This window comes from Mauremys reevesii, linkage group 2, assembly GCF_016161935.1.
Source record: "Mauremys reevesii isolate NIE-2019 linkage group 2, ASM1616193v1, whole genome shotgun sequence".
In the NCBI taxonomy this organism is placed as follows: Eukaryota; Metazoa; Chordata; order Testudines; family Geoemydidae; genus Mauremys; species Mauremys reevesii.
The window spans coordinates 227363465-227379287 of record NC_052624.1 but is presented as its reverse complement, the minus strand read 5'-3'; the positions used below and the strand labels follow the sequence as shown (position 1 = coordinate 227379287).

At 41.5% G+C, this 15823-nt stretch overlaps 1 protein-coding gene across 4 annotated transcripts in view; it reads left to right on the top strand.

The window, feature by feature from the left end:
* Nucleotides 1-37: 37 nt before the first annotated feature.
* PDE7A (phosphodiesterase 7A) overlaps nucleotides 38-15823 on the top strand; it is a 139674-nt gene continuing 123888 nt past the window's right edge. For 2 of the 4 annotated variants that reach the window (XM_039524992.1, XM_039524991.1), the window contains exon 1: nucleotides 38-348. In XM_039524992.1, the coding sequence (XP_039380926.1) occupies nucleotides 211-348 (138 nt within the window). In that variant the 5' untranslated portion in view covers nucleotides 38-210. The remainder of the gene's footprint in view (nucleotides 349-15823) is intronic. The other 2 variants (XM_039524994.1, XM_039524993.1) reach the window with 2 other exon arrangements.

Below are 15823 nucleotides of genomic sequence, written 5' to 3'. Positions count from 1 at the left end.
CGGAGGAGGGGGGAGCCCGGGGCCCGGCCAGACCCGACGCCGGGGGCGGGAGGGGGTAAGGCGGAGCCGGGCCCCGCTGTGTTTTAACGGCTGGGTTTAGCTCTTCTGGCACGTTTGCTGCCCCGGCCCCCGTTGCGCTGCGGCGATTCCCGGTGCAGGCAGGTGCGGCGGCCGGTGCCCTGGCGCGGCTCGGAGCGCAGAGGCTCTTCAATGGAAGTATGTTACCAGCTGCCGGTGCTGCCCCTGGACAGGCCGGTCCCGCAGCATGTCCTCAGCCGCAGAGGGGCCATCAGCTTCAGCTCCAGCTCCGCGCTCTTCGGTTGTCCCAACCCCAGGCAGCTCTCTCAGGTAAGGCCCCCGCCGGCCTCCCGGTGCCGGCTCGGTGACCGCCCGGGTCAGTCCGTCACGGTTTACACCCTTCACGCAGTCACTGGGCTGCGCGCTCCCCTCGCCCCTGGGCTGGCCTGGGAGGTCACTGGGCTACACACAGTATTACACACCCCTTTTCTCTCGCAAGACCTCCCACAACCGGTTTACTCAGTCATCGGGCTACACTCTGTGCTCCCCACCAAGATACCTCAGTCACTTGGACTCCTTCTCTCCATCCCTTCCTTTGCATGGGGACTTGTGTATTTGTAGCTGCATATGTTGCTTCTTGCAACGATATCTGCTACCATTTAGAGAAAGTGATGCCTGCAAGTTGATAACGTTCGCGTTTGTGCCCAGTTTTGGTCGACATTACAAATGTGCAACCAAGCTTGGAAGCTTCCTTGAGCTGTTTAAGGTTTAATGCCAATAAACTACCTTCTTGTTAAATTACCCCATCAGTAGCCTGCTCATTTATCACTTCAAATACCTATCGTGATGAAAAGAAAATACTACCTATATTCTATGTTTCCTGTTGCTAGTTACCACTGATATTATCTTTTCCTAATTGATTTCAGAGCTTGCAGTAAATTCTTATATAATTGGCTTTCCAGAGTCAGTGAGCCTTTTGCTTTCTTAAGAACTGTTCAAAACTAGTTTGAAAATAACTAAAGTTTTTCCTTCTCTCAAAAAGCCAAAAGTTTTTGGTGAGTCTTAATTTTTGTTTTCAATATTATATTGAGCAGTATATGTTCAGAGTAAAACATTGCCGTAATGGTAAGCATTTCTCCTCCTTTTTTTTTTTTCCCTGTAAAGATTCAAGCCTTAGAGGTCTAGTTGCAGTAAGACCATCTTTGGCTTTTTAATTCTCATGGCATCTTCCCTGTGCATATTAAAGGGTTCACAAGATGAATAACTATCAGAGTTAAACAAAATTTTGAAGAGGATTTGTTTATAAAAACATATTCAATACAGGTGATATGAGACAATAGGTTTTCCTTTCTACTGATCTTTTTGTTTCTATCAATATGCTGGTGAAGTTTTCCTGCAAATTGTGATAAACAGACCTTTGCATTTTCAAAAGGACTTTATTCAGACTTCAGAGTGGAATTATATTAGAAAAGGTAAATATGTTTTAGTTGCTGACATCTGAGGGTTCTGTTTAACATTTTGATCTGGATGTTTGAGTTGTGTTTAGGTAACTTACTGATTTCCCCTCCCCCACACTTAAAACACTGTCACTTGTTTGCATCTCTTCATATATTAAAAGAAAACTGAAAGCTGCTTTCCTATCCCTTACCAAGACAGCTCTAGTTTGTGCAAGTGCTTTTGGAGAGTAGAGTTGCTGGTCTCTTTTTGTTTAATAGCAATTAGGGCTGTCAAGTGATTTAAATAAAATAATCACGATTAAAGAATAATAGAATATCATTTAAATAAATGATTTTTGATGTTTTCTACATTTTCAAATATATTGATTTCGATTACAACACAATACAAAGTGTACAGTGCTCACTTTATTTTTATTTTTGATTACAAATATTTGCACTGTAAAAAACCAAAAAATTGTATTTTTCAATTCACCAAATACAAGTACGGTAGTGCAATCTCTTTATCATGAAAGTTGAAATTACAAATGTAGAATTATGTACAAAAAAATCTGCATTCAAAAACAAAACAATGTTAGAGCCAGTAAGTCCACTCAGTCCTACTTCTTGTTCAGTCAATCGCTCAGACAAATAAGTTAGTTTACATTTGCAGAAGATAATGCTGCCTGCTTCTTGTTTACAATGTCACCTGAAAGTGAGAAGAGGCATTCACATGGCATTGTTGTAGCTGGCATCTCATGATATTTACATGCCAGATGCGCTAAAGATTCATGTGTCTCTTCTTGCTTCGTCTATTGTTCCAGAGGACATACTTCCATGCAGATGACGCTTGTTTAAAAAAACAGTGCACTAATTAAATTTGTGACTGAACTCTTTGGGGGAGAATTGTATGTTTCCTGCTTTGTTTTACACGCATTCTGCCATATATTTCCTGTTATAGCTGTCTCAGATGATGATTCAGCACGTGTTGTTCGTTTTAAGAAAACTTTCACAGCAAATTTGACAAAATGCAGAGAAGATACCAATGTGAAATTTCTAAAGATAAATACAGTGCTCGACCCAAGGTTTAAGAATCTGAAGTGCCTTCCAAAATGTGAGAGGAATGAGGTGTGGAGCATGCTTTCAGAAGTCTTAAAAGAGCACACTTTAATGCGGAAACCACAGAACCCAAATCACCAAAAAAGATCAACCTTTTGCTGGTGGCATCTGACTCAGGTAATGAAAATGAACATACAGCGGTCTGCACTGCTTTGGATTGTTATTGAGCAGAACCCGTCATCAGCATGGACGCATATCCTCTGGAATGGTGGTTGAAGCATTAAGGGACATATGAATCTTTACTGCATCTGGCATGTAAATATTTTGCGACATGGGCTACAACAGTGCCATGCAAACACCTGTTCTCACTTTCAGGTGACATTATAAACAAGAAGCAGGCAGCATTATCTTCTGCAAATGTAAACAAACTTGTTTGTCTATGCGATTGACTGAACAAGAAGTAGGACTGAGTGGACTTTTGGGCTCTAAAGTTTTACATTGTTTTGTTTTTGAATGCCCTAATAGCAATGTATTGTTTTTTGTTTGTGGAAATAGTGTTGTTAGTGGGATGAAAGGAATACACAAATTAAGAATTATGTGGAATTAAACATAAAGAGAATAGCTGTAAGGAAACAAAGTAGGTCATTGTTTGCTATAATGTTGATTGTATCCATTATGCATGTAGCTTAAAGGAATGCAAATTTCTTGTTTGTATGAAAAATTACTTTTTTCATTGTAATTCTTCAATCAGCTGCTTTTTCTATAATCTTAGTAATAACTGTTTTGTCACTAATGGAGTTGGCACCTTTAAGGAGTAGAGGTTGAGAATATTTTTAGATTTATTTGTATTGCGGTAGCTGCCAAAGTCTCCAACTTCAGTGCCCTGTAATGCTATGTATGCCATGTGTAAATATAGAATGAGTCTCTTGCCTGAATAGCAGGGGTGGCTTTAGCCAGGGTCAATGAGTGCAGTTGTGTCAACAGAAATCAAGCCTGGATCAACCAGTGCACACAGGGTGCATTTGCACAGGATCCCTTTTTCGGTTTGGTGCAGTCACCCCTCTGTTGTGACTTGATGAGGGGGAATCCTTTCCAGACAGGCCCCTCTAGAGCAGTGGTGGACAACCTGCAGCCTGTCAGATGGCTTACATTGACTGTACACAGGCACGGCCACCCACAGCTCCCATAGGCCGGGAACGGAGAACCGTGGCCATTGGGAGCTGCGAGTGGCTGTGCCTATGAATGGTCAATGTAAACAAACTGTCTCGCGGCCCACCAGTGGATTACCCTGATGGGTTGCAGGTTGCCCACCACTGCTCTAGAGCAATTTGGGACCCTGGTACATCATGTTCATTGGGACCCCACCCCCTTTATTTATTCAGATGTTAATAATGTTGCCTCCCCGCCCAAGCCCTGCCTGCAGGGACACAACTCCCCACTTGGGGTTCCAAACACCAGTAAACTCCATGTGGGCTGGGAAAGAGAACACTTCTGGGGGTTATTAGTTTGCAGAAGCACCAGAGCTTGCCCATTAAGCACCATTTGCAGAAGTAGGGGAAAGGGTGAGGCACATTCACATGCCAGTCTGCAGACTAACTTTTATGGTTTGAATTTTGGGCGTAATTATCTGTTGACTAGTTGAATGCCCTGATTTTTCTCCTTCAACCTCCACTGTCATTTTTGCTGTCTCCATCATTCTCTCTTCCTCCCTTATGTTTATTAACGCCTCCTCTTTTATTAATGCCATTCTTCTCACCCCTCATCTGTCCCCATATATTTTAAAAATTGAAATAATGAAGTATTTGGAACCATCAAGTTGTCCAAGTTTCTTGTGTGGGATGACTTCATCTTATTACTGTTACTCAGGTCTTTCCCCATATCCTCTTCCTCCTCTTTGTTGCACCCACTTAGTGTCAAATTAGTTAAGTGCTTTGAGGCAGAGACTGTCTTCATATGATTTTATGCAGTGCTAAGCAAAATGGGGACCAATCCTGATTGGGTCCTTTGTGTGTTATGGCCACTTTATTATGATCATATGACATTCTTCAAATTTCCTAATTTTAAGTGTAAATTATTTGTGCATATGTCTTGAAATTTTGGTATTTGCTACTCTTTGTAAGGATCATGATTACTTGTTTCATGGACCTAATTGTTGTCATTGCCTGCAGAAAATCTGAGTGGTTAGACTAGTAGATTAAAATCTTCATTAATTTCAGTGCAATTTGGCTACAGTCAACAAAAATCAACTCTGTTCTATTGTCTTCAGTACCTTTTTGTCATGGTTATAGATAGTAATACCAGGTTTTATGCCATGTTTCAAAGGAAACTGGTTTTAATAAAAAAAAACAAAAACCCAAACCTCAAACTTTTAGTTGTAAAGTAATCTGCTTCAACCCTAAAACAAGTCTGTAGTGAAACAACATTTTAACTCATTTCAATTTGATATATTTGTCTTGAATATTCAAAATTGCTCAAATTAACTGGAATTAGTAATATTTATAATTGGGGTAAGTAAAAGATGATAAACTGAACAGTCCTCTTCTTTATGCTAGATACAATTTTTTTTCTGAATTCTTATTCAGCATTTATGACTGTTTCAAAAATTTCCCTTTTATTTTAAGAAAAACAAAACAACCTTATCTATTAAGTAATAACGTAGTCTTTTCAGATATTTGAGAGAAATGAAATGTAGGCAAGTTGGATAACAAACATTCAAAAAGTCAGTACAGTAAAATGCTTAGTCTGAGACACTGAAAAGTCACCAAAGTTCTTTAACAAACAGGCTCCTTAGTTTGTTCTCCCATGCTGCCCATCAGGCATGGGAAGAGCTCCCAGCAGACATCTGCAAAGCCATTTCATTGTTTTACTTCAGACTTCTTCTTAAAACTCTCCTTGGCTGTGATGCCTTCCAAACATAAACAAACTACCCCAGTTAGACAGTGGTATGGTGATTTGTGGAACCAACATACAATTTATGAATTATGGTTGATACTATGAAAATTGCTGCATCACTGAACACCTCTGTGTAAATGTGGAATCTACCATGGGCTGGTAAGGGATATGTTTTCCCCAGACCAAGGACAATGGAGAGTTGTCAACTTTAACGGCTACATTCTGACAACACAATAGTTGCGTTAAGGAGTGTGCCTGAGCTGGGAAATCAATTTGGCTAAGTTGATTTGCAGGAAGGAGGTTTGGAACAGTGAAAAGTTATCAAAGACAGAACAAAGAAGCCTGGTGTAGAAGAGGGGCATATAAACTTGGGGGCGAGATACAGGAAGGTTGGGCAGGACAGGGGAAGGGAATGTATTGGCCAAGATTAGAGGAGGCTAACTAGAGAGAAGGCTCTGTGTTTCAGAGCCCAAGCCATGCACTACAACAGAAGGACTTTGGATGACCCCCGATGACACTGACCACAACCTAAATAACGCCCAAAGAGCACTGAGGAAACTGAGGCAGTGAAATGTGTATAGGGTTTATCTATTTCTGTATAAATCTGTGTATTTCTCATGCTATTAAAGAAAGAACAGTGCTGTATATGAGTCCTGTGCAAAGGCTGTATGTGTTATATGCTACATCTTGCCCTGTACCCCCTGAGATAGTTAAACTGTAACCCAATTTCAGCACTGGTTTCAGTGTACTGGGCAGTTGGCCATATATCCTAAACTCTTAGGATGGAGTGCTAGATAGAGGATCTGCAACCTGTGTGTGTGTACACCAAACCAAGGGCAAGTGATTCTGTTCAGACTCTGGGATCCAGCATATGGATCCCCTCATAGTGGTCTGGAAAGTATCCAGCAGAGGGAGCTTATCAGGGCCTTGACAAATGATTAGGAAGCTGGTATGCTGACACTGCTGTCCATCGTGCTGACTAGCATTTGTCATTGTTTCCTTGTGCTCCCTCATCTGTCTGTATCTGAATTCTGTCTCTTCTCCTATATTTAAATTGTAAGCTTTGTTGGTCAGGGTCTTTCTTTTGTGCAGTGCCTAGCTCAGTGAGATGCTGGCCCATGACTGGGCTTCCTGGGTTGTGTGTGTGTGTGTATAAAAATATGTCTCTTATGGCAAGTGCTCCTAACATCTTCTGGACTAGATGAAATCTATTGCATCTGTATAGTCTTCTCTTCCCCCCCACCCAAGTCATTACATATGCAAATGTGGCAGCTAACATTTGAAATGTCTCCAGCTCATAAATGAGCAACACTTATTTAACTCAATTCTGTATTACACAAGCTCTTGGTAAATTCTGATGCTATGAAATTACAATCTTAAATACTAGTAGAGGCCGCCATTGTAGTATCTGAGCACGTGAGACATAAATGAATTTATCTTCTTGACACCCTGTGAGGTAGGAGAGCATTATCCCTGTGATGGGTTCGGTCACAGAGACCCCCTTGAGGCTGTCACCTGACATCCTGCAATTACCTCTGAGTCCATTTTCCACTGCCAGCTTGGGACTCCAGAACCCTGCCTTGTTGAGCCAGACATGCTAGTCTGCTGCAATGCAGGGCCACGTCTGGTCCACGCCTCCAAAGCTGCAGACTTTAACCAAAAACTGCTCAGCAAGTCACCTATCTTCAGCACCCAGACACCCAGCTCCCAATGGGATCCAAACCCGAAATAAATCCGTTTTACTCTATATAAAGCTTATACAGGGTAAACTCATAAATTGTCTGCCCTCTGTAACACTGATAGAGAGAGATGCACAGCTGTTTGCTTCCCAAGTATTAATCACTTACTCTGGGTTTACTAATAAACAAAAGTGACTTTAAGTATAAAAAGTAGGATTTAAGTGGTTTCAAGTAATAACAGAACAAAGTAAATTACCAAGCAAAATAAAAACAAAACACGCCAGTCTAGCCTAATACATTTATGAAACTGACTGCAGGTAAATTTCACCCTCAGAGATGTTCCAGTAAGCTTCTTTCACAGACCAGACTTCCTAGTCTGGGCCCAATACTTTCCCTGGTATGGTTCTTGTTAGTTCCAGCTCAGGTGGTAACTGAGAGTTTTCTTATGACTGCAGCCCCCTTTGTTCTGTTGAACCTCCTTTATAGCTTTGGCACAAGGCAGGAATCTTTTGTCTCTCTGGATCCCCACCTCTCCTTCTAAATGGCAAAGCACCCGGTTTAAGATGGATTCCAGTGCCAGGTAACATGGTCATATGTCCTGTGAGACCCCCAAGCCTACATTCTTTCCAGCCTAACTCACATGAACATAGGAAGGCTTACAGGTAAAGAGCCATTTACAACCAATTGTCCTAGTCAATGGGAGTCATCAAGATTCTAAACCACCATTAATGGCCCACACTTTGCATAATTACAATAGGACTTCAGAGTAATACTTCATATTTCTAGCTTCAGATACAAGAATGATACATTCATATGAATAGGATGAACACTCAATAGATTATAAGCTTTGTAATGATACCTTACAAGAGACCTTTTGCACAAAGCATATTCCAGTTGCATCATATTCACACTTATAAACATATTTCCATAAAACATATGGAGTGCAACATCACAATCCTTATTTGACAGATGAGGTTTGAGTCACAGAGAGATTAAGGGCTTTAAGGGTTTAGTCTTTGTTTTTTGAAATTCTGAATACTGTTTGTCCTTGAGCTACACTTAGTATTGAACATGGGTTAACTCTATTACATCTGCACTCATTGTTGAGAATGGGAGACTTGTTGTCTACGCAAGGGTTGGGTGAATTGTGCAAGATCATATAGGAAGCCTATGTCAGAGCCTGGAAACTGAACCCAAACTTCTCAAATTCCATTCCAGAATTATGCACAAAAATCTTTTATAGGTGAATTTAGAAGTGTAGTGTATTTCATTAGTCTGAGAATGTGAAGTTTTCAGCGTTGTTCTACTTATGCAAGTAATAACTGCAATGTAAGCAAGCACCCAAGGTAGCTCAACAAACCTACATGCCAAAGACAATGTTTGATATCAAACATTTAATTACAAAAGTATTGTCATCATTTCAGAGACATGATTCCCATCTGATACTTAATTGCGTTATAAAATGTAGTAGATTTTAACTGCAGGAAACTTGCAGACAAGCATTTTGGTTCATATCCGGTCCAAAAATCGCTTCTGTGGTTGCTGCTTCCTTTTTCAAGAGCATATTGATGTCTCTCCTTAGAATGACTAAGACTGACCCTCCCCCTCTTCTGAGAGTGAGACACATATGCAACTACTATTGCACATATGGCAATTTAACTTATGGGAATGAGGTCAGGGAGAGGATGATATAACTAATCAGACTCAGGTCCCCTCTTTGTACTACTGAAGAGGAAGAGTCTTTTACCTGACTCTTTAGTTATCCAAAGAGGAAGCTTACAGGGGCCACAACCTGAAATAGGTTCTCCCTGGCTAAGCTCCAGGTAAGTACCTGTTTATATTCAGAAAGATGGCCATGTAGTCCACAGAATTATATTGCTACTCCTTTTCCCATCAAAAACGATTTGTTGGGGGAGGGAGGAAGCTTCCTCTTCACCATTAGAATCCCCTTGCTGCAGACCAAGCTGGGGGAACTCCACTACCAAAAGCTGAAACCTAATTGCAAAGAGTAAAAAAAATTCATACCCCACTTAATATCAAGGAGGGAGAAGAACACAAAGAAGCTGCTCCAACACTAAGAGGAAAGAAACAAGATTGGTTAGGGTAGGCGCTTACAGATGAGAAGTTGGGTGGTGACGCTGTTCCTGTAGAAGATGATCATGTGTATGCAGTCTCCTTCCCAAGAAGCTTTGGGAACAATTTAGTCTTTCTTCAGAATAGAGCACAATAAGAAGGATGGCTAGATATAAACAAATTACTTCTCAAGGAATTCCCCTATATTTAATATGCAGAATAACTTGACTAATTTTTGCAATTGTTAGATTACAAAGTCTTTTACTTTGTGTATACTTTATAGTGTTTGCAGTCTGGGAAAGGACTGTGATATTCATGACAGTGGTACTGTTTCTAGCTGTTTCTGGCTTTAGGCATGTAGCTTGATATATTCTAGATCGTATAGTTAGGATTGAAGGCATGAGGGTAGAGATTTCAAGCTTGTCATGTGCAAACTATTGTTTCCTTTGTTTTTAGTTTCACTGCACTGTGCTGATGGATGAGATTATCAACATTTGGGAGGGCATGAGGTTAGCATCTTTTAAAATTAAGCCCTTGTGCAGGAATCCTGTTAACTATTACCTTGTTTTAACTCCATTTTTGGGACGAATGAGAAGTTTGCAGCAAAGCAACTTTCACAATATCAAGATACCTTAGATTTCCTGGAGCAATGTCGGTAGAGTTCCATGCCTGATTATGGTATGAATAGTGTGGTGATGACGCTAATTTAGCTCTTTCTAGTGTGGACAAAAATCTAGTATCCATGCAGATTGTTTTGCATTCCTAGTCTTTGAAACTACGAACTCTGGGGTATTATTGACATCTACGAGCCCTTGTAATGACAGACAGTTTTCCTTAGGTGTCTCAGGTCTTGCTTGTCAGCACAGATCTAGAGGGTAGTTTTAATCAATTTCTCATTTATAGCAAGAGTGCTGTCCTGTAGAATACTGCAAAGTTCTGGACTGGCACTCCTGTTCAACTTGTGTTACAGAGCCATTGGGGAGATGATAGGACCTTGTGACTTAAGCTACACTACTTTTCAGTGTGATGAATGACGGTATCATTTTTCACTGGGCCTAGACCAGTGGTGGGCAACCTGCAGCCTGTCAGGCCAGTCTGCTGGCGGCCCCTGAGACAGTTTGTTTACATTGACTGTCCATAGGCACAGCTGCCCGCAGCTCCCAGTGGCCGGGAATGGCGAACCGCAGCCACTGGGAGCTGCGGGCAGCTGTGCCTGAGGACAGTCAATGTAAACAAACTGTCTTGCGGCCTGCCAGAGGATTACCATGACGTGCCTCAGGTTGCCCACCACTGGCCTAGACCGTGCATTTAATCAGCTTTCCTGAACAGAGACAGCAGTTTGGATGAGTAAGCTGACGGAAGCTTGGTCCAGATAAAACAGGTTATCAGTTGGATTAGGAGTGTAGGGGAAGCACCAGTGAGGCACTGCCAGAGAGGCACTGCAGTTATGCCTTTTGCTCACCAGGGGCTGCTATGGAGCCAGAACAGAGGGCAACTGGCTCTCATAGCAGTCAGCAGCTGATAAGGAGGACAAGAGGCTGCATTCCTCACAGTGCCCTGTCCACATGTCCGGCCAGGTGAGGAGGCACTGGATGTGGTGGGGACAGAGTGGGGTGCACTGGGTGGTGGGGAGTCACACAGACTGGGATTCAAAAAGGCTAGTGCATGAAGGCTGAATGGGGGTGCAGAGCCACATGGAGACGGGGGATGGCAGAGCATAGGTGCAGGGAAAATGGGGGTGGAGGTGCATGGGGTGGGAGGTGACTGGGGGTACAGGATGGGGAAGGTGGGTGCATGGGGACAGAGGGAAGGGGAGCTGCAGGGACACAGGGTAGATGTGCCTGACTGAATAGGAGAGGCTAGGGGTCAGCCAAGGTCTGCATGGGGGAGGCTCTCCAAATCCCTAACAGTCATGTGTCTCCCTCTCCCCCTCTCTCTGCTTCACCCCCCCCCGCCCTCCCAAAAAAGCCCTGTTCCATACTTCTCCCACACACACCCAACAACCCTCCAGGTTCATTACCAGGCTCCTTCCCGGCAATTACTTCCCTTTCCCTCAGCTCCTCTGTTACCCCTGACTCCCCCAAGCTTCTGCACTCCTTTTGAGGGGTGCAGGAAATATGTTTCTGTATTGTAGTTTGCATAAGAATGGCCCTAGTGGGTCAGACCAAAGGTTCATCTAGTCCAGACCAAAGGTCCATCTTCCGACAGTGGATAGTGCCAGATGCCCCAGAGAGAATGAACAGAACAGGTAATCATCAAGTGATCCATCCCCTTTTGCTCATTCCCAGCTTCTGGCAAACAAAAAGTAGGGACACCATTCCTGCCCATCCTGGCTAATAGCCATTGATGGACCTATCCTCCATGAATTTATTTAGTTCTTTTTTGAACCCTGTTATGGTCTTGGCCTTCACAACATCCTCTGGCAAGGAGCTACACAGGTTGAGTCTGTGTTGTGTGAAGAAATACTTTCCTTTTTTTTTGTTTTAAACCTGCTGCCTATTAATTTCATTTGATAACCCCAAGTTCTTGTGTTATGAGGAGTAATAAACAACACTTCCTTATCTGCTAGAAAGTAGATAGTTTAAATGTATTATTACTCAGAGTTCTGTATTAATATGCCTAGTAAGGAATGTATTTGTCTAAAAATATTTCCTGAATCTTTTTTGTTGTCTGTATTGTTACAGACATACTTGTTGACAGGTATTTTGAAATAAATTGGCATGATTATATAGTGTTATTTTGACAAATATATATAGAATTTTGCAGAATTTTTTAATTTTTTGGCAGAGAATTTCCCCAGGAGTACAAAGTGTACTTAGGTTTGTGAGTTGTGCATCTCAGGATCCAAGACGTCTTCGGAAGTCCACATAACAGGAGTGCCCTGCAGCTATTTTTCCCTCATCTGTGTTTAACAATAAGGTTATAACTTTCTTTCTAGATGAGTGAGGAAAGATGGTCCTGTGGTTAGGACACTAGCCTAGGGCTTGGATTATAGGGTTCAATTCCTTGCCCTGCCCCAGATTTCTGTGTAACCTTGGGCATATCACTTAAGCTATGTATACACTGCAGACCTTACAGCTCTACTGCTGCCGCTGTAAGGTCTCCCATGTAGCCACTCTACGCCAGCAGAAGAGAGCTTTCTCGCTGACATAATTAAACCACCCCTAATGAGTGGCAGTAGCTATATCGTTGGGAGAACGTCTCCTGCCGACATAGTGCTGTCCACACCAGTGCTTTTGTTGGTTGGGGATGTTTTTTCTTCTTCACACCCTGACCAACAAAAGTGCTAGTGTAGACAGAGTCTTTGCCTCTCTGTGCCTCAGTTCCCCATCTATAAAATGAGGCTAACAGGGGTGTTATGTGCATAAATACATAAAAGATTGTGAAGTGCTTTGAGATCTACTGATGAAAAAGGGCTATGAGAGCTTGGTATTATATGATTTATTATGATCACTACTATTATTCTCACCTTTGTCATATCAGAATAGATTATTGTAATGAATTCTGCTCTGTACTATAATTGAAGACCAGAAATTCCAGTTAGCACAGAGTGCCGTTACCAGCTGCTTTAATAGTGTCTTGCAAGGATCACATTGCACCTGTGCTCATGGATCTGAACTTGCTTTTCAGTTTTCCAGGTGCATTTGAAGTGTTGGTTTTGGAGCCCAAACAACTTAGCCCCCTGTAAGCTAACAACCTTGATTCTCACTCTCTTGCAGTACTATGACAATTTGAGATCACCAATGCTCAAGCTAAAAGCTTACACATGAAGGGAGCTTGTGTGTTTGTTTTTTTTTTTTAAATGATGGGGCCCTTGATTCAAATTTATTTTCATCTTAACAAAATTAGTTTGAGCCAATTGTTCATTTGCCTATGCACTGAATAAAGCAGAGGTCTTGATCACATACTTTTTTCACATGTAATTAAAAACGGTCGTAATGCCAAATTTCTTAGTTCTGACTTAAAATGCAAGCACACAAGGAGGCTGAATTAAGGTTGCATGGGCAGCCTTAATTCTGACACTTTGCAACTTCTGAGTATTTGAATTTACACCAATAACATTTTTAACATAGTCTTTTGTATATAATATGGTATGAGGAGGTAAAAGGCCAACACAAACATTCTGTTTCTTGTCCTGTCTTTGATGCAAAATGTCATTGTGCTTGGATAGTGTTTGTCGAGAGCTCCAGCTCTTTATTAATTTTCTCTAAATGATTTCAAAGGTTAAATAAATATCAGAATTCTAAAATGAGTGTTTGGCATATGTTACTGAAAAATCCGTCAGCTCCTTAAACTTAGGTAAAAATCACAATTCAGCATCATTTTGAGACCCCCTGACAACTAGGTTTTGTTCCTTCTTCACAGGGATGTTTTCCAGTGGAATGGTATGCTGCTTCTTCCACTACATAAGTGGTGTTCAGGCTATGATCATCTCTTCTTGCTGTGGTTACCACAGCTTATCTTTCCAATCATTTATTTTTCCCCAAGAAGGAGCAGTAATGTATGAACTAACTTTTTTCTTTTGTTTTGAAAAACTAACTTATTTCAGACCAGAGCTGTTGCATGTCCATGTTCTGTTTCTACCCTATGCCTCTTTTCAATTTTCTTAACTTTTTATTCTTATGCACCTTCCCACCCTTCCTTCTTCCTTGATTGTCTGTTATGTAACTCCACTTTACTGATTTCTTTTTATTCTTTGTATTCTGTGAGCAGCAAAATGTAACTTGTCAAAATCGTGAGCACAACTGAGCAATGTAGGAGTGAGGTGTGGAAAATTGCTTTGGGTGGGGGTGGGACTCAGCACAGGAAAGTTGGAACGTGTAAGGATGGAGGGGCATGAGTGGACTATGGTATGTAGGAAAGTTGGGGTAGCTGAGACAAAAAATACCAGCACAACTAAGTTTGTTACTCTGCAGGTCACATACTAAAAAAAAAAAAGTTAATAAAAAAAATTATGCTGGGCAGATACATCTGTTAATTTTGAGCCATAAATAGGGTGCCACCTTAACTCAGAATTTTTTTTAAAGATTTTTTTTTCTCTTGCAATGTTCCTTGATAATTGTTTCTAGTTACAGCTTGTTTATAGTATAGGTTTCGGTGAGATGATATTAAGAATATTTAACAGAAAACTCCAATTTCTTTACTTCACGAGAGATTTTTTTCCTCCCCACAAGAAACAGTGATGGCATTTTGATTAGAGCCCTAATTGATTGTGATGCTATAGAAGTTATCCAGTTGTAGAGTTGCTGAATGTCACCGAACATGTATGCTCTTTGCTATAAGGTTGTTACACTGTTGGACTTCAAATGTTTACACTGAGGTGGAAGCTAAAGGGTGTTTAAATTACATTTTCTGTTGGGCATTCTTTGGAAGACCATGAAATAGATATGAGGTATAAAAGGGAAAAATTAGTGGTACTCTTCCTAGGTTGGTCCACGGACAAACACCACCCACTTGAGACGCCACTCATAAGAACGACCATACCAAGTCAGACCAGTGGTCCATCTTGCCCAATATCCTGTCATCAAACAGTGGCCAATGCCAGGTGCCCCAGAGGGAATGAACAGAACAGGTAATCATCAAGTGATCCATTCCCACTTCTGGCAAGCAGATGCTAGGGACACTTCAGAGCATGGGTTTTCATCCCTGCCAATCCTGGCTAATAGTCATTGATGGACCTATCCTCCATAAATGTATCTGTTCTTTTTTGAACCCTGTTATAGTCTTGGCCTTCACAACATCCTGTGGCAAAGAGTTCCACAGGTTGGATGTGCATTGTGTGAAGAAATACTTTTTCACACATATTTACTCTCTCAACACAAGAACTAACACTTCCTTATTTACTTTCTCCACACCAGTCATGATTTTATAGACTTCTGTCATATCCCCCCATTAGTTGTATCTTTTCCAAGCTGAAAAGTCCTAGTCTTGTTAATCTCTCTCCATAGGGAAGCTGTTCCATATCCCTAATAATTTTTGTTGCCCTTTTCTGTACCTTTTCCAATGCTTCTTGCTTCTTTCCTTTATGCTGCTGGTGAGGGTCTCAGCAGCAGCATGGAGAGTTGGGAGAACCAGACCTCTCTTTCCTCTGCAACAGATTCCAGCTCTTCCTGGGGGATTCCCAGGCTAGCTGGGAGATATCCCTACAGCTTCTACTGGGTCAGCCTCAAGGCCTCCTCCCAGTGGGATATGCCTGGTAGAGTTCCAAAGGAAGCCCTCCCAAGGGGCATCCTTTATCGGGTGCTCAAACCACCTCCATTCCAGTATATCTTTTTTTACATGATGCGACTACATCTCCACACAGTATTCAAGAGGTGGGGGTACCATGGATTTATATAGAGGCAATCTGATATTTTTCCGTCTTACCACCTATCTGTTTCCTAATAATTCCCAACATTCTTTTAGCTTTTTTGACTGCTGCTGCTGCACATTGAATGGTCATTTTTAGAGAACTATCCACGATGACTCCAATATCTTTCTTGATTGGTAACAGCCAATTTAGACCCCATCATTTTATATGTATAGTTGGGATTGTTTTCCAATGTGCATTGCTTTGCATTGATCAAATAAATTAATATTTAAATAGGGTCTGGATCACGGTATTGAAAGAAATCCACAGGGTAAGATTGGTGTTCTGTCTGGGTCTGTGGTAAACAGTGTATATTTAAC